General features: G+C 46.2%; 1 protein-coding gene across 2 annotated transcripts in view; it reads right to left on the bottom strand.

Moving 5' to 3' along the window:
- CSMD2 (CUB and Sushi multiple domains 2) overlaps nt 1-19570 on the bottom strand; it is a 677707-nt gene that overhangs the window by 112787 nt on the left and 545350 nt on the right. For both annotated transcript variants that reach the window (XM_040231766.1, XM_040231767.1), the window contains exons 30-35: nt 15032-15226; nt 13726-13842; nt 10782-10895; nt 2155-2250; nt 825-1028; nt 339-463 (exon numbers count right to left, since the gene is read on the bottom strand). In XM_040231766.1, the coding sequence (XP_040087700.1) occupies nt 339-463; nt 825-1028; nt 2155-2250; nt 10782-10895; nt 13726-13842; nt 15032-15226 (851 nt within the window). The remainder of the gene's footprint in view (nt 1-338; nt 464-824; nt 1029-2154; nt 2251-10781; nt 10896-13725; nt 13843-15031; nt 15227-19570) is intronic.

Below are 19570 nucleotides of genomic sequence, written 5' to 3'. Positions count from 1 at the left end.
CGGGCTGTGGGAGCAACACCCCAATGTGTGTGAGAGGGTGCCTGTCGGTTTGCGCCTTCCCCGCACCTGCAATGCCTCCTCTCCCAACTCCCAAAAAAATCTTAAGAACAGTACCCTTCAAGTCACCTGAAAAACACCTCCTGTGACTCCTCCCAGGCTTCACACTCCACCTCCAGGCCCACCTCCTCCTCTCGGCGGCTTCCCCGACGGCCCAGCCAGCCCCCACACCTCATCTTTCCTGAGCTGGGAGCTGTTGTGTTTTTCTGATTGTGGGCCTCCACTGCGTCCCTGCCCTGAGGGGCTGGAGACAGGCTGCGAAGTCTCCCCCTGGCTCCTACCTGGATGCCAGCGCCTTCTGGGACCATGATCTTCCACACACAGTTGAGGCTGTTGAGGTAGGGCTCGGGGAAGCCGGGGGAAAGGATGGTGCCCCTGCGCTCCGTGAGGTTTCCGCCACAGGGCACTGGGAGAGAGGCAGCTTTCATCTGGGTGGGTCCGCGGGGAGCAGACCCCGCCCAGGGCTTCCGGCCTCGCTGTGACTCCGCCCCTGCTGGCTCCGCCCACGTGCACAGCCCCGCCCCCTCCGCTGGGTGGTCCCCCTACAACCCTTCCTCAGGGACCTGGACTCTGGCCCGCCACCTCACACCACCCCCCCCACCCCGATCAGCGGCTCCCACTGCCCCTTCATACCCACCCACGGGACACGGGTTGACCTGGAAGGGGCCACCCACTCTCTCAAGTTACCCTGGCAGGCAGAGCTCGTGTGTCTCGCTGGGTATTTGCAGGTCACCCTCTCCCTCAAGCCCTGGTTGTCCAGGACTCACCCACACACATTGGTGCTGAGACATTCCACTGGGCCAAGGCCCCAGGAACGGGGAGGCACTCAATTTCTGGGGAGCCCTGCAGGGCATAGCCAGAGTTGCATTCGAAGCGGACGATGGCCCCCACCGAGAAGTCACTGCCCAGCCTCCGGCCGTAGCGGGGTTCTGGTACTGAGCTGCACTGCGTGGCGCTGGTTCGGGGCACCGCTGCAGGGAACAGGGGTGCTGAGGGGCAGGCCTCACCCCTCTAGAAACGGGTCCGGGATGGACACATCGTGGGGCTGGAACGGGGTGGGGCTCTGAGAGGCTCTGGGTGCTTTCCCTTAGGGCGGGGGTAGGGGGCTTTCTAGGATGAGGCCCATCTTCCTGAAATACAGTTGGACACACCAGGTAGCACAGCTTCTGGAAACTATGGAAAGCAGTAAGAGCCTCAGGCCCAGCCTTTAGGCCCAGTTGTGCTCTTCGCCTTCCCAATGAAGCCCCTTGCCCAGTAGGGTCCGATGTCCCCTAAGACCCTGCCCAGGGCCCTGCTCTCACAGACCTGAATTTCCCTTCCCCACCTAAAGGGGGCGATAGGACCTTGGGACACCCCCCCCCACCCCCGACCTACGCCCCAGGCCCAGGAAGGGTGGCTCTGGGGCAGGATTACCCCTACACAGGGCAATGCAGGTCGTTCTGGGCAGTGGAATACTCAGGACCTCACTTGGAACCTGAGCCCCAGGAGAGTGGACACTCTCCTCAGCAAAGAGAGGCTGGGGCCTGCAGGGGAAGGCTAGGCTGCTCTGGGACTTGGCCTTTCAGGGCCATAAGGAGGGGAACAGACACTGATTACCCACTTTGTGCCAGCTACTCTGTGAGGTGACATGGTCACCCTGATTTTATAGGTGAGCAAACTGGGGCTCTGAGAGGGGGAGTAGCTGGTGCCCAGTTAGACAGTGCCAGGGCTGGGGTTCAAATCCATGTGCAGCTCACTCTGAAGCCCATGTTTTTCCTGGACCTTTATAGGCCTTGCAGGCAAAGCCATACGCCATGGGAGAAGGTCTAGGTAAGAGGCCCGGGCGGATCCTCTCAATGCCATGGGGACTGTGTCAGACAATGGGGAGTGGGGGAGGGCACAAAGTAGCTTCCCTTCTCTGATTTCTCCCTTTATCCAACATGGAGTTGGGTTCAAGAATTGTCTATATTGGATGTATAAAATTCAACAGTATTTCAGGGAATTGCCCCACAAACACAGTAAGAATGAGGCTCAGACGGAGGGGTCAAAGGTTCCTGTTCTCCTTGATCCCCGAAGATAGAGATTGCCTTCACACCTCCCACGTCACATCCTGTATACCTTGGTAAACAAAGTGGAAGCCTCTGGCTGGTACTTGGCCTTTGGCACTGAACTTAACGAGGACTTGATTGGAGGTGGCCAAGGGCAGCGATTCTCCTGCCAAGATAAGGGGTGAGGAGAAGAGGAAGATGGTGAGTCCAGCAGTCAGTCGGGCCTGGTAGGTAATATCCAGGCCAGGACAGAAGTGCTACCCACATCCCACATAGCAACCCCTTCCACCTCCCAGGTCTTCCTGAAATAAAACCTCACATTTATACTGTACTTTAAAGTTTACAGAAAGCTTTCACAGCTATGGTCTTATGTTGATCTATATCAATGCAAGGTTAGCACTCAGTACCCACAGTCTATAGATCAAGAAAGAAAAGTTCAGAAAGATCAAATGACCTGTTTAGAAAGGAGAAAGCTTCTAAAGACATGTTGACCCACAGGGATGGGGAGAATGGCCATTACCAAAGTGACTGCTGGTTTACTTAGAAAACTCATGTCAATCTGATAAAAACAAACAAGCAAAAAGGCCCCAAGTTCTGGGAAGGAGGGTGATGTGATCATCAGAGAGCATCCCAGGCTTTTCCCAGATGCCCTGTGAAATGACTGATAACCAGAAAGATCACATAATTTATTGCTCACACTAGGGCACTTCTGAGAGTCAAAGGGCATGTTATTAATAATTATTATTCTGAGACAACCAAATGAAAGCTGGGACTATACCAGGCAAAGCAGGGTGTATTGTCACCCAACCGATAACACATAAACTGGGGAAAGTCTGCACAGGCACAGGAAGCTAAGGAAGCCCAACAGCCTCTATATCAGAAGAAAAAGGTGTGTCTTCTGCTTGATGTGGTCCAGATGGACCTGCATCTGTGAGGTGGAGTCCTGCTCACCATCCCCTTCCTGTTGAAGCTCTTGGAGAAAGTGGGGTGATGGGCAATGGCAAGGCCACTCTGCATGCTGCCCCTCCATCACCCCTGGAAATGTCTGCTGACCCACCCTCAGAAGGGAAGCAGGGCTGTAAACAGAAAGCCAGGCTATATCTCTACTGCAGCGAGGTCTGACGTTGGAACCAGCCAAGCAGGCTTTGGAAGGCACATCTAGGGGCCAGCAGTGCTTCCAGAAAGCCCAGGTGATATTCTTGGTTGTGGGGATTAGAGACCCTTTTCCACAACACATTTAGATTTACAGAGGTCCCAGATGGCCTCTGGCTGCCAAAGCAAAAAGGAACACTTGAAGAAAAGCTTTTCTTGATTTTCACCACCATCTCTAAGTCCTCCTTTCAATAAATGTGAGCAGAACAAACTCAACTTTTCCATACTCCCAGCTGGATATATGTGGAGTGAAAGTGCTGTCATTCAGTCATGTTCAACTCTTTGTGACCCTCTGGACTGTAGCCCACAAGGTTCCTCTGTCTATGAAATTCTCCAGGCAAGAATACTGGAGTGGGTAGCCACTTCCTTCTCCCGAGGATCTTCCTGACCCAGGGATTGAACCGGGTCTCCTGCATGGCAGGTGGGTTCTTTACTGTCTGAGCCACCTGGTACATGTGGAGTAGGACCTCCATAATCTCTCCCAGATCCCGTTTCAACTTTCAGTCCTGGACATAGCAATCTCCATCTCCAGGGATAAACACACAGTAAAATCCCTGGACATAAGAAAAGATTTCAAAGGTGTAAGGGAAGAGAACTCACAGAAGTCAAAGCAAGTATCTTTATGTGAATTACAACAAAGAACAGGTGAAAAATCTCAGAAAATTTTCAATCGCGGTCATCACAAGATGAAATTCTAGCATTGTATCTCTGAAAAGAGAGGAGGAAATGTGTCAAAGGTCAGATCTGAGATCAATAAAGTCTGCAAAGAGATGAAAGCACCAGCACAAAGAACTAGATTCTGCAGAAATCAAACAGAAAAGTGGAGATTAAAGTTGGGAAATTCTTCCAGAATCCACAGAAAAAGGACGAAGAGATTAATGAGAGGAATGACAAGTTACGCGGAAGAGATATGGGGAAAAAAAAATCCGATATGCACATATTAAGAATTCTAAAGAGAGAAGATGAGAAATTGAAGGAGAACAAATAATTTAAGAAGGAAGACACCATTCTAAGCTTAAGAAAGATTTGAGGTTTTAAGTGAAACTGTTCACAAAGTGCTGGATCTAAGTAATGAAAAGCAATTCTGCCACAACACATCCTAGTAGCCTTTTCAATTTTAAAAATAAAGAAAAATATGAAAGGTTTTTAAAAGAGAAAAACATGGATTGCCTACAAGGACAAAGAATTAGACTGGACATCAACTCATCCATAACATTAACTATGGGAATAAAGTAACCACTGCGGTTTTGAAATAAGTTGGTGACCCATAATTTGATTTATAATCAAGTTGTCATTTATATGATACATCAGAGGAAAGGCATTCTCATACATGCAAGGTGACAGAAAGTACTGCAGTCAGGAGCCTGACTTTTAAAAAATGAACAAAAGCAGGGAAACCAAAAGGCATCAGGGATAAAGACAACTAGCAAAATGTAGTTCAACCCAATTAATTATTGTTAGGGAGGTAACAGCACTAAATGCAAGTGGAGAAACTTGTTCCTGGGAAAGAAGTCCATAATCGGAAAATAATTACTAACAACATTGATAAGGCACGAATATATCCACAAAATTTGGGAATTAGCTATGGGTCAGGTATGAATGGAAGGGTGAAGGAGCAAAAGCAAAACAAAACAAACAAAACCTCAGAATGAACCAAACAAGGTTACCACATGCTTCACTGATAAAACAAGGAAACTTCCTTTTAAAAGAAAAAGACTCGCAAAGAAAACGAGGAAAGATAAATGAGGCAAACATATACAAACACAGAAGACAACAAGATAGCACAATTGTTCTCATTGACATATCAAGTAGAAAAACAAAAGGAAGACTGTTGAGCAGTGATCCTCAATCTTTTCTTTTCCTTCCCTGACAACCTTAGGGACAGGGACACAGTTCACTCCCATCATCACCAATGGCTCCTCATCAGTTTTTCTCTACATAAGAGACAATCTGAGGATATTGATATTAATGTGTACAGGTCCTATACTTCTTTCTATTAATCATGTATCTATCTATCTATCCATCCATCCATCCATCTATCAGTCATCTATGTCTAACTCTATTTCTATTTCCACTGGTTATTTACATCTCTATCCATCTCTCTTTCTATATCCATATTTATCTATAGGCTTCATATGTATACCTATCTTTCTACCTGTACCTATACTATACTTCTGGAAAAGGCAATGGTACCCCACTCCAGTACTCTTGCCTGGAAAATCCCATGGACGGAGGAGCCTGGTGGGCTGTAGTCCATGGGGTTGCAAAGAGTCAGACACGACTGAGCGACTTCACTTTCACTTTTCACTTGCATGCATTGGAGAAGGAAATGGCAACCCACTCCAGTGTTCTTGCCTGGAGAATCACATGGACTGTGGAGCCTGGTGGGCTGCCGTCTATGGGGTTGCACAGAGTTGGATACGGCTGAAGCAGTTTAGCAGCAGCAGCATACTATACTTCTATATCTATGGTTATACTTTTATCTCTCATGAGATTTTGAAAGCAATCCCAATTTACCTTCCAAATCACTACCCTCCAAAATCCCGATTTACCTTCTTGGTTGAGTGTGTATGTGTGGGGTTGTTTCATTTTATTGAAAACCACTAATATATTGGGTTTGAATAATAAAACTGACTAGGACTGATCTAATGGCTACTACAAAGCTTATTTAATCCTAACAGTAACTCTAAGAGGAGAACGTTTACTTTATGCACTTTACACTTGAGGAAACTGATGCTCAGAGCGGCCAAGCACTATGACGGCAGGCACTGACCAAGCAAGTGGGAAAGCGAGGAGTAGAGACCAGGAAGTGTGACCAAACCAGGCCATCCTAAAGGAGATCAGTCCTGAACATTCACTGGAAGGACTGGTGCTGAAGCTGAAGCTCCAATACTTTGGCCACCTGATGAGAAGAGCCGACTCACTGGAAAAGACCCTGATGCTGAGAAAGATTGAGGGCGGGAGGAGAAGGGGATGACAGAGGATGAGATGGTGGATGGCATCACCGACTAAACAGACATGAATTTTAACAAACTCTGGGTGACAGTGAAGGACAGGGAAGACTGGTGTGCTTCAGTTGATGGGGTCTCAAAGAGTTGGACAGGACTGAGTGACTGAGCAACAACAAGAGTGTGACCGTAAAGCCTACACTCACCTTCCCCTCTCTGCAGACTTTCTACATGACATAGAACACACATTCTTCTCAGATACTTAGGGAATTAAAAAGAATGTCTTTGGCTACTGAGATGACCTCATTTAATCTCTAGAGTAGGGCTTCCCTGGTGGCTCAGAGGGTAAAGTGTCTGCCTGCAATGTGGGAGATCTGGGTTCGATCCCTGGGTTGGGAAGATCCCCTGGAGAAGGAAATGGCAACCCACTCAAGTATTCTTGCCTGGAAAATCCCATGGACAGAGAAGCCTGGTAGGCTACAGTCCATGGGGTCGAAAAGAGTCAGACACAACTAAGCAACTTCACTTTCAATCTCTAGAGTAGAAATGGTACAGGCTGGCAATAAAAATAGAAATTGACACAAATGTTTAAATGTAAAAACAATAATGTTCAAGTTCATGGGGGAAAAGGAGAGATATCCTTAAATAACTCTTGTGCAGAAAGAATAAATCATGATCACAGATTATTAGAGAGTAATGATGATGAAAACAGTACATATCAAAATTTATGGCATGGAGCCAAAACTATGTTTAAATGTGAATATATATGCTGTAACCTAGACAGCATATTAAAAAGCAGAGACATTACTTTGCCAACAAAGGTCCGTATAGTCAAAGCTATAGTTTTTCCAGTAGTCATGTATGGATGTGAGAGTTGGAATATAAAGAAAGCTGAGCACCAAAGAGCTGATGCTTTTGAACTGTGGTGTTGGAGTAGGCTCTTGAGAGTCCCTTGGACTGCAAGGAGATCCAACCAGTCCATCCTAACAGATATCAGTCCTGAATATTCATTGGAAGGACTGAAGCTGAAGCTGAAACTCCAATCCTTTGGCCACCTGATGCAAAGAACTGACTCATTTGAAAATACCCTGATGCTGGGAAAGATTGAAGGTGGGAGAAGGGGACAACAGAGGATGAGATGGTTGGATGGCATGACCGACTCAATGGACATGAGTTTGAGTAGGCTCTGGGAGTTGGTGATGGACAGGGAAGACTGGCATGCTGCAGTCCAAGGGGTTGCAAAGAGTCGGACACGACTGAACTGAACTGAACTGCTATGCTGCAAATGTGCTTCTTTATTACATGAAGAAAATAACAAACAAAACTCTCAATTCAGAGAGGTAGAACAAGAAGAACAAAATAATCTGAAGAAAATAAAGGAGAGACTTTATGAAACAGGGGTCAATTAATTAGAAAACAAGTCTACAGAAGAATTGACACGTATTAATAGAAACAATAAAAAATGAAACAAATAAAACAAAACAAACTAAACACTATAAAACCTCTGGTCCAGTTGAGAAAAAAGGGCAACAATGAATATAGCATTCAGTCTGTGGAGTTTGTTATTATTTTCCAATTAATTATCCTCTGCTTTTGTTTTATAATATCTCTCCTGTTTTTCTTCAGATTATTTTGCTCTTGTGTATAACCACTAATACAAAGGAGACTAAACATTATCATAGGATGTTATGTAAGCTATGGTGTTACATTTAAAATAATTACAAAATGGATTTTTTTTTTTACTAACATAAAATATCAATGTTGATGTTAAGGTAGTATACCTGCTTAGAATAATCATGGGAGAAAAGAAAAGAAAAACCACTTAGAAGAGATAACATAATGAGACAAATTTATTTGCAGATGATATTGCTTCTTGCCTAGAGGACCCAGGAAAATCGTTTGGCAATGCTAGCATAATTATGAAGGGGTCAATAACTTTACAAGATGAATATACTCCAAATACCAGTCTTTTAATATACCAGCAAAGACCAGTTAGAAAATATAACAGCAGGGGGGCAAGGGGAAGACTCATTTATAGTAGCAACAACAAATATTTCCATGAAATTTCTAGGTATAAAGTTAACCAAAAATGTATACTGCCAAAATGAAAATGATAGCACCTTTCCAGAGTTTTTTTTTCTCTTTCAGAAGATAATAAATAGAGAGACATACCATATTCTTGATGGGAAATAGAGTTACTATTATGAAGATGTAAGTTCTCCTCCAATTAATCTATAAGTTTATTAGAATTCTGATGAAAATTCTGATGCAATATTTCTAAAAGTTATTTGGAGGCAAAATTAAGTAAGAATAGCCAATAAAAATTCAAAACCAAGAATGATAATAGGAACTTACAGTACCATATGTTTAAAATTATCATAGTGTTAAGCATTATTATAATCTTATACTAATTAAAGACTTTTGATATTGATAGAATAAACAGACATAGTGGAAATACATAAAAAGTTTAGAAACATACCTTTAACTTTATAAAAATATATGTAAATGTGGCATTTTGAAAATTCCATTAGGGAAACTGATTAAATTTGTAAGAATGTTGGTTAAATATTCCTCATTTCAAATAATAATAATAAATTCCAGAGGTATTAAAAGAAACAATGAAACTAAAAAAGAAGTAAAAGAAAACACAGAGGAATATTTATTTAGTCATCACAAAGGTAAAGGAGGAACTTATAAAAGATGGATTGATCTTTGATCATTGATAGATTTACATGGTAAATTTAGATTTTCTGACATTCAAACATACCCTGAAGAAAATTAAATGGCAAATGACAAACTGTAAGGGAAGGTTTTTCATATCATATACTATAGCTGCTGCTGCTGCTGCTAAGTCACTTCAGTCGTGTCCAACTCTGTGTGACCCCATAGACGGCAGCCCACCAGGCTCCCCTGTCCCTGGGATTCTCCAGGCAAGAACCCTGGAGTGGGTTGCCATTTCCTTCTCCAATGCATGCAAGTGAAAAGTGAAAGTGAAGTTGCTCAGTTGTGTCCAACTCTTTGCAACCCTATGAACTGCAGCCTACCAGGCTCCTCCGTCCATGGGATTTTCCAGGCAAGAGTACTAGAGTGGGGTGCCATTGCCTTCTCCGACAAGAGGTTTATATGGCATGTGATATATATAGCTTATAATCATATGGAACTTTACTAAATAAATACTGAAAAAAACAAATGCTAATAGAGAAATCAATAATATCTTACAAGTATATTCACAAATAAAAACCGTATGGGCCAATAGTTACCTTATAAAAGGTTAACCTTACTAGTGATTTAAAAGGGGCAAATTAAAAATGAGATACCAATTTTACTTTTCAAAATGATGTTCTGATTTTCTTAATTACCTAGTTTTTGTGAGAATAAAACATGCCTTATACGTTGGTGAACAAAGTGGCAAGAACTTTCGAGAGCAATATTTAACAATCTTTACAAAAAGCCTTAAAGATCACATATTTCCTTTAATTTAGCAATTCCACCTCTAGATATTCTAAGGTAACAGATGTATACAAAAATATATGTAGACTACACTGAATTACTATTCACGAGAGTGAAAAATAAGAAACAATCTAAATGTTCAATAATAGAGAATTCATTACATAACTTTTAAATAACTATGATAGACTATTATACAGCATTTAAAAATCCTATTATAGAGGAAAATAAAGAGGAATGCTCACAGTGAACATTTTAATAAAAGTATGTATATTTTTATGTTCAGTAAAAAATGTAAAAGATTAAGTAGATATAAAGACTGGAAGGAGATACACTCCATCTTCTCAGTGGTTCTTTCTGGGCGGTTTTTATTTTAATCCTTTATGCAATTATCTTGCCTCTATAAGTTTTCCATAATGAAAATGCAACGTGTTTATAATTAGAAAAACATGTTGGGTCTCAATGCCAACCCACAGGGGAATGCTACACCACTTGGCGGGGGTCGGGTGTGTGTAGACACATCCTGGGGTGAAGGTACCCTCTGAAGCGCCTTTCTTTTTATAAATTTTAATTGGAGGCTAATTACAATATTGTGGTGCTTTTTGCCATACACTGACATGAATCAGCCATGGGTGGACATGTGTTCCCCATCTAGAACCCCCCTCCCACCTCCCTCCCCATCCCATCCCTCAGGGTCATCCCAGTGCACCGGCCCTGAGTGCCCTGTCTCATGCATCGAACCTGGACTGGTGATCTGTTTCACATATGGTAATACACATGTTTCAATGCTATTCTCTCAAACCATCCCACCTTCGCCTTCTCCCAGAGTCCAAAAGTCTGTTCTTTACATCTGTGTCTCTTTTGCCGTCTCGCATATAGGGTCATGTTACCATCTTTCTAAATTCCATACATATGCATTAATATACTGTATTGGTGTTTTCCTTTCTGACTTACTTCGCTCCGTATAATAGGCTTCAGTTTCATCCACCTCATTAGAACTGATTCAAATGCATTCTTTTTAATAGCTGAGTAACTGAAGCTCCTTTCTACATGGGGATATTAGCACCAAGGGGTGGTTCCCCCTGTGGCCACGCCCCCTTCCCCTCCATGTCCCCGCCCCATCCTCACTGACTGCCCAGCCACCGGGTACCTGTGTGGGAGCCCGAGAGGGAGCTGAGGAGCCTGGAGTGCTGGCTGTGGCCGTCATGCACCTCCACCACGTCGTTGAGGGCCGTGTGGAAGAAGGCAAACTGTCCAAACACCACTGTGGAGCAGAGAGAGACATGGTGTGGAGATCTCAGGGGGGAAGATGGGGCGGCCGTCCTCAGGGGTCGGGGAAGCCCCGCTGGGCTGGGGGCCGCCTCAGTGGAGCTTGTTGGTTCATGGGGGCTAACTGCTTGCTGAGCCTTTCCACTGGCTGATTAAACACTGGGCACAGGGACACAGGGAGCCGGGAAAGGCCCAACCAGAACTCTCCCATAGGGGTCAAGATGATATGGTAGACCACGCCCAGCAGCCAGGCCAAACCCTATTCCTTTCTCAGGTTGCAGCAGCAGCTACTCTAGGACACGGAAGAGCTCTCCCTAACATCCCCGTATTCCAGGTTGATCTCAGGGCTCCGTATTTTCCTTCATTTCTCCTTCAAAGATCTAGCCTCTGAGGCCATGCCCTGGCTACAAGATCCCCCACAGTTAAGAGGAAAGTGTAGCAGCCCTCTCTGAGGAAAGAGCAACTGTCATAGGTCAGGCAAACCTCTCTACCTCACTTCTCTCTGGCAGATCCAAGCAAAGAAGCAAAGTGACTTTTCTGAAGCTCCTACTGTGTGCCGGGTACCATGCTTGCAATGCATACGATCTTCTTGAATCCTGACTCTTCCAGATACCCGATTTTAAGCAAAGAAACTGAAGCACAGAGGTTAAACGAGTTCCACAAGGCCACTCAGCTAGCTCATGGGAGGGGGCTGAAAAGCTGGTGGACCGTGGCCTTGAGGAGCCTCTTTTCAGGTAAGACCTAAGGACCCTGCCATTTGATGACTACTACAGGGTCTTTCCTCAGCTGTCGAATCTCTGCCAGTCACCGCTAGAGGGGCTGGGGTTGCTGACACTGTGGGCCATGGGGGGGGCACAGCTCCATTTCAGACCCTGGTACATTCTGCTGGCACTTATCTCCCAGTTGACCAGGTGCATCTGAGAGCGAGTGCCAGGGTGAGTCCTTCTCTATTTCGGTTCAAGCCTTGAGCATGTAGGAAGTTGGGTGTGTGTGCACGTGTGTGTTTGGTGTGTTGCATGTTGGGGCAGGGAGGGACTTGGGCCATGGGATTGACTTCCTGGGGGGAAAAAAGGCATTTGCAATGATGAGTGTAGCAGTGAGTGGTGTTAGAGACTCTGAGCTCCAAACTCACGGGCAGAGGAGCAAGAGGGAAAGCCTGTTTCAGCATCCTGAAAACGGACACTGAGCAAGAGGCGATGGCAGAAGCATTTCCATGCTCTCTCCTACGGAGGTGAACAGGATGGGCAAGGTTCACACACTGCATTCTAGTGGGAAGAGGCAGTCAAAAATGAAAATAACAACTCTTAAGCAAATAGATAAACAAGGTAATTTCAGATAGCATTGAATTTTAGAGGAAATGGGGAAAAAATGACAGAGCAAGGCAAGCCACTTTAGATAGGGGATCAAAGAAGGACTCGGGCTTGGGACAAATATTTCAGACCCAAGAGAAAAATTTGCACTTCATCCCTGGGTTTAGCATCACTAACAAAGAGAAGATGCTCAGGACAGGTCATGACCCCGCCTGGAACCAGCTCTTCAGGTACAGGTTTCAGCTCAGGGAGACTGCTCAGCCTGGGGCTGGGTGCCTACAAGGGCATGAGCTCTTTATTTCTGGAGAAATTCAAGTATACTCTGCGTGCCCACCTGTCAAGGACTAGGCACTGGGTGGCAGGTGGGATTGGAGAACCTTCCAGTACTTTCCTAGCTCTGATTTTGCAAGTCACAAGCTCCTGCCACACTAATGTGTTGGGGAGCGGGTGTGTACACACAAATGCGCAGGTCCTGGCGTGGAGCTGGTGGTGCCAGATGGTGGGAGCTGTGAGTAGGTGAGGCTGGGAGTTTACAGAGGGCGGAAAACACGTCTCTCTCAGCTCTGCAGCTCTGGTTCCCAGCAGAGTGTGAGGCCCCTAGGAGGTGTTAAATTAGTGTGTAGTGAATGATCAGCCTTGCCCCGTGCTTACTCCATCCTGTCTCTTGGGAGTAAGCAGCCAGTTCTCTGCAGGCTGCCCCGTCTCTCTTGTCGATGGTCAGGACATACAGATGCCCTTTACCTTACCAATGCCAACCCTGTTTAGAAACAGTTGTTCCTCTTCCGACAAGCAGATTCAGGGAGAAAGCAGTCCAGCTGGTCACTGATTGCCCAGGTACAACCAGCTTGTGCCCCTCAAGAACTTCCTGAATCCTCCAGGGCTGTTGGACTCCTAACTAGCCCACTGCCAACCAGGTGACAAGCCTGGCTTCTTTCTGCCTGGGTCTCTTGGGATCTGGGGGCTCCTCTACCTTCCCAGGGCACTGACCCGCTCCTCCATTGTTTTTCATGCTCATCCTACCAGTTGCTGCTGGACCAGCTTCCGGCTTGCGGATGGACTAGCAGGATAACGTGGCACCCAGCTTCCTCCCCTGTACTTTCAAGCCCAGCTCCACCCACTCCTTTTATTCCTGCCCTGCTGCCACTCTCTCCTGGGTTTCCAGGCAGCCTGGGTCTGTAGCACCTCTATTCCTACCTGGGCTGTGCTAGGGAGGCCTGGGTATACCCCTCTTCTCTCTGTCTTGGGTTTCCAGGCAGCCTGGGTCTGTAGCACCTCTATTCCTACCCAGGCTGTGCTTGGGAGGCCTGGGTGTACCCCTCTTCTCTGTCTTGGCTGCTTCCTCTCTAATCAGCCCATCCCTTGGTTCCAGTGGGTCTCACTAGCCCCTTCAGACCACTTCGTTTATTTCCCAATAGGAGTCATGCAGTTGAGAGTAGGATTGGGATGCAAGTGGGAAGCGCTTGAGAATTGGAAGCAGTTGGAAAACATAGACAAACACAGAAAACAAATCCATACCATAGTCCTTGGGCACGGTGACAAAATACAGGCAGATCTGTCCACTGGTGTAGTTCTGAGGGTAGTTAGGGGACAAGACCACTCCATCTGAACCCACATACTGTCCCCCACAGGGGGCTGAAAGAGAAATCAGGTAGAGGCCAGGTGACCTTGGGGGCCTCTCACCAGCTGTCCCCCTCCGTTCTGCTCACTCCCAGCCTGAGCTTCTGGCCTGGTGGGGATGCTCTGTAGCCCACAGCCACTAATGTGGAGGAGGGAGTTCTGGGAACATTGCCCGGTCCTGCCCAAACACATCCATCTCTGGCCTGGCACATGGCCTGAAACCCACCCTGATGCTATCAAGGGCCCTCCTGTGTGTCTGCCAGTCCTTGCCCTCTAACCAGTGATGCTGGCATTGGTCCCTGGAGCCCCAGCCTTAGGGAGCTCTTTAGGAACCTCTGCTGCTCCCAGTGGGACCGGACATGGTTTGCTGCCCCTTGGTTGATGTCTGGGCCTGGGCAGTCAGTGTCTGCATGGCTAAGGAGTGGAGGCTTCCCCGAAATAGACACCTGGGGACAGACAGCTCACGTGACCCAGCCATGGTGCCCACTCCCACAAGGGGTGGACTGCAGAGCCAGCCCTTCTCACCTGGGCAAGGGGCCTCCTTACTTTCTCAATTTAAGTGGCTGCCATGCCCCCATTGTTCTGGCACTCCATCTGCTCCCTCTCATCAGGGTCCCATGGCTAACCCAGATGCCTATGGAATTAGCCCACCCCACTGGCCTTAATTCTAACCATATGAACTCGCAGGGGTTTTCCCTAGGACGGGGAACAATCTCTGGGTCATTTTTAAACTCCCTTTCCCTGGTGTCTCAGACAGTAAAGAATCTGCCTGCAATGCAGAAGAGTTGCGTTTGATCCCTGGGTTGGGAAGATCCCCTGGAGAAGGAGATGGCAATCCACTCCATTATTCTTGCCTGGGAAATCCTATGGATAGAGGAGCCTGGCGGGCTACAGTCCATGGGGTTGCAAAGACTTGGACAAATCCTATGGATAGAGGAGCCTGGCGGGCTACAGTCCATGGGGTTGCAAAGACTTGGACACGACTGAGCGACTAAGCACAGCAAAGAACAAGGACACTGTGTGATCTGAGAGAGATGCCACATTGACAGGGACTGGTACACCTGGTGAATTTCCAGCCTTTCTCATTCACCATGAGCCCAGGGAGCCCTCCTATGAGGACCATGTCCCGCCTGCCCCTTCGCCTAGCCCCTTCCGCCTTCCTGTGCATCCTCGCTGCCTCTGCCGCAGCCCCACGTTCCTCCACCTGTGCACACTGGCCGGGGATGGTTCCACACTGGCTTCCCATCAGGCCCCAGGATGCAGCTCAGGGTTGAAGAGCCCTCCACCTCATAGCCCCCATGGCAGTAATAGGTGATGGAGGAGCCCAGCTTCAGGTCGGACCCCACTCGCGTGCCGTTCTTGATGGAACCAGGATCGAAACATGACTCCCGTGGGTTTTCTGGAAAAAAAGAAAAATAAACACATTTACACAGAGAGCTGGCTCATCAGTGGCCTGATTCCAGGGCACAGCACCTGTGGGGAGACGCTGACACTGATTAGCCACGGAGGATATGGGGATTGGGGACTGACAGGTCTATTCAGGTCTGGAAACCTCTCTAAATTTGGTTAAAAACTGGGACTGGAGAGTGAAATAATGCCATTTGCAGCAACATGTATAGACCTGAGATGATCATACTAAGTAAAGTAATTCAGACAAAGATAAATACCACGCATATCACTTAGAGGTCAAATCTAAAAAGGGACACAAATGTACTTATTTACAAAACAGACGCACAGACTTTGAAAACAAATTTATGGTTACCAAAGGGGAGGAGTTATGGGGGAGGGATAAATTAGGAGTTTGGGATTAACAGATACCACCATTACAACTAAAACAAGGGGATGGCAACCCACTCCAGTATTCTTGTCTGGAGACTCTCCATGGACATAGGAGCCTGGCGGGCTGCAGTCCATGGGGTCACAGAGTCGGAAATGACTGAGCGACTAGGCACACTTAGAGCACAGGGCACTCTACTCAATATTCTGTAATAACCTGTAGGGGAAAAGAAGCTGAAAAGAATGGGTGTATGTATATGCATATCTATCAGCTTGCTGTTCATCTGAAACCAAGACATACTGTAAAATCAACAACATGCGTGTGCTCAGTCACTTCAGTCATGTATGATTCTTTGCATCCCTATGGACTGTAGCCCACCAGTCTCCTCTGTCCGTGGGATTCTCCAGGCAAGAATACTGGAGTGGGTTTCTGCACTCACCTCCAGGAGATCTTTCTGACCCAGGGATCAAACCCACGTCTCATGTCTCCTGCATTGGCAGGTGGGTTCTTTACCATTAGCACCACCTGGGAAGCCCATAAATCAACTATATTCCAGTATAAAATAAAAAGTAAATTAAAAATTAAAAAAAAAAAAGAAAGTAGGGCTAGAAGTCCTTTTGAAGAGTGAAATCTCCCTTCTTCTCTCCATTTTCTTGCCCAGACCCTCCAAGGAGGGGGTTCCTGCCGCACTTTCGAGGCCCTCTCACCCCTGACGCGCTGCTCTCAGGGGAGGCACATGCTGCTCTGACTAATGGAAACTGACATGCCGTGGTTCATATCTCAGCTGTGACCAGGTCATGATGGTGAAGATCATACTTGGGCACAGTCCATCCCTTTGTTCAGCTTTGAGCCTTCACCCTCCACATGGAGCCTCCTGGTTTCTAGAAGCTTGCATTTGCACCCTGATGATGGGATGGCCCTGCTCATTGTCTCTGCCTAGGGCTTAGGGTGGAGCAGTTCCAGACACACTGCTAAGTTTAAACTCAAGTGGGGTCCAGAAAACGGCCCCTCGCCTAACAGAGGGCCCCTCAGGGGTTTCCTCATGTGCCCTGAGTTGCATCTCCTTGGCCCCCACATCAAATCTGTCCTTCCCCAAAGCTTAGCGTCTCTGGCCAAGATGCAACTGACTACTGGGTGACCCATTTGTGAATTGCAGAAATACAGGGAAACATCACCAGGTCTTATACTTCATCTTTTCTTTTATAAATTCAGAGTGGGTCAAGTATTATTTGAAGTTCAGAAAACTTAAGTAACTTGGAACCAAGTTCACATAGCTCATATGAGGCGGAAAAAACTGTGGCACCCAAAATTCATTCCTCCCACCTGATCCTTTTAAGTAACGGAACCCAGGGTTTATCCAGAATATCAAGGCACCAGCTAAGATCTATACCTTCCAGCCTCCCAGGCAGCTAGATCTGGTCAAAAAGTAGCAAACACAGTCAGGTCAGATCACTGCCTCCCGAATCACTCAGAGTAAAAGCCCCAATCCTTACAAGTGTCCAAGGTCCTGCACACCCTGCCCCAATCGTCCCTCTGTGACCCCGATTCCTATCGTCCCTTTGTTAACTTTGCTCCAATCACATTGGTCTCTATGTGCATTCTCCCATCCTCATGGCCCCCTTGTCACTTCTTGCACGACTTAGCTCAATATTGCCTTCTCAGTGACACTTCTCTGACCAACTCTTATTGTTTCTTTTTAATTTAAAAAAGTTTAAAAATTTTTGGCTGCGCCACATGACATAATGGTTTGAACCCACATCCCTTGCAGTGGAAGCACAGAGTCTTACCCACTGGACTGTCAAGGAAGTCCCCTGGTCAGCTCTTTAAAATTGTGATATTCCTCTCCCCAGCACTCCCCATCACCCGTCACTGCTCTATTCTCTGCACTTCTCTGCTTTATTCTCAATACCATCTCATACACCATATAGTTACCTAATTTCTTTCTATTTCCCTCCACTAGAATGTAGGTTCCAGGAAGGCAGTTTTCCAGTTTTATTCACTGCTGTAGTCCAGTGCCTGGCATATGATAGGCACTCAGTATTTAAGTGGAGAAAACTCTTGAGAGTCCCTTGGACAGAAAGGAGATCAAATCAGTCAATCCTAAAGGAAATCAACCATGAATAGTCATTGGAAGGACTGATGCTAAGCTGAAGCGCCAATACCTTGGCTACCTGATGTGAACAGCTGACTTTTTGGGAAAGACCCTGATGCTGGGAAAGGCTGAGGGCAGGAGAAGGGGGTGACAGAGGATGAGATGGTTGGATGGCATCACTGACTCAAGAGACATGAGTTTGAGCAGCTCTGGGAGATAGTGAAGGACAGGGAAGCCTGGTGTGCTGCAATCCATGGGGTCGCAAAGAGTTGGACACGACTTAGCAACTGAACAACAAAGTGGATACGTGTGGGCCTTCTGGGAAGACTGCTGAAGGGAAGGCGACTCAGCTAAGAGAATATCCATTGACCCTTCTTTCTTCCCTTCCTCCTTTGCACAGTTTGGAACTCAAATGTGGTGGATGGACCTCCAGTCGCCACCTTGGATCCTGAGATAACCTTGAGGATGGGAGCCACGTAGCCACGATGCAGCAGAAAGACACAAGGAGCCTAGATGGAGACACTTCAACAGCTTTGGGTGAAAATCTTCAGATTTCTTTCACATAAGAAAAATCGGCTTCTACCTCATATAAACAACTGTGCTTCTGGGTAACTGTCACACTGGCGTCCCCAGCTGGATATGACTGCCCAGAACATTACTCTATGTCAGAGAGTCCTTTCCTCCTTTCTGTGTGTGGCAAATTCCTACACTTTTCAACGCCACGCTCTCCTGAGCAAATGTCCTGAATGTTGCCTTCTTTCTGGCAGAATTTCATTTTTCTTTTCTTGATTATCTTGGTAGGTCGGGTAAGTGCATTTCTTTCCAGTGGGTTCTGAACTCATAAAGGACAGGAATCCATCATCTATTCTCAGAACCCTGGCAACTAGCACAGAACTTGGCACTAGGGCTGACTCTATTTGGCACATAATAGGGGCTTAATAAATGGATGCTGAGTTGATTGGCTGAACACCTCTAGACTTAGAAAATCAACATCAATGAGCCAACTACAGACTGTATTCTATCACTGCTCACATGTCAGAGCAAGAAGAACTCATCATTCCAAGCACTGTCACATTAATAATAACGACAAGGCTAATGATAATGATGATAGCCCCTTACACAGGAATATCGTTTTGTAATTTTCAAAGCACTTTCCAATCTGTTATCTTGCTTGTACCTCACAATACCCTCTGCAATAGGGAGGGTCAGGTATGCTTCTGTTCCAGTTATAGATGAGGAATGTGGTGATCAGAGAGGCTAAATGAGTTTTCCAAGCCATTCAACTATTAAGAGGTAGAGTTAATACCAAACTCAGGTCTTCAGGCTGCCAAACCAGAGCTCAGCTGTGAAGGATAAAACTAAATGACTAAAACATCATGATGGTAATAACAAATAAGCCTCAAACCCTCCAAAATGAGAAAATTAAAAGAACCAGATTCTTTTTGTCCTCATAGATAAGGCCTGTTTCCAAACACAGTAACAGCAAAATATTGAAAATGACAACCCAAACAGTAAGGAACTGGTTTAACAAAGTTGGATTAGAGCCATCCGCTGAAATGTAAGCAACCTTTGGAAAGAATAGCAATCACTTCTTGGCCTTTTGGCTAAGATCAAGTAGAAAGAATAGCAAAAGTCTTTGAATACTGATATGGAAAGGCGCCCAAGATCTATTGTTGGGCAAAACCCAAAACAAAGCTCAAAAAAGAAAAGCCAATCCATATTACAGATTATATACAGTGTGATCCCCATTCATATAGACAAGGATCTGCAAGCTGCAGTCCACTGACTCACTACTGCCTGTTTTTATAAATAAAGTTTTATTGGAACACAGCCACACCCATTTGTTTACATATTGTCTATGACTGTTTTAGCAT

The sequence above is a fragment of the Oryx dammah genome, unplaced genomic scaffold (genome assembly GCF_014754425.2).
Source record: "Oryx dammah isolate SB20612 unplaced genomic scaffold, SCBI_Odam_1.1 HiC_scaffold_28, whole genome shotgun sequence".
Lineage (NCBI taxonomy): Eukaryota > Metazoa > Chordata > Mammalia > Artiodactyla > Bovidae > Oryx > Oryx dammah.
Note: the sequence above shows the minus strand (reverse complement) of the source record. Positions and strands in the feature narration are given on the sequence as shown.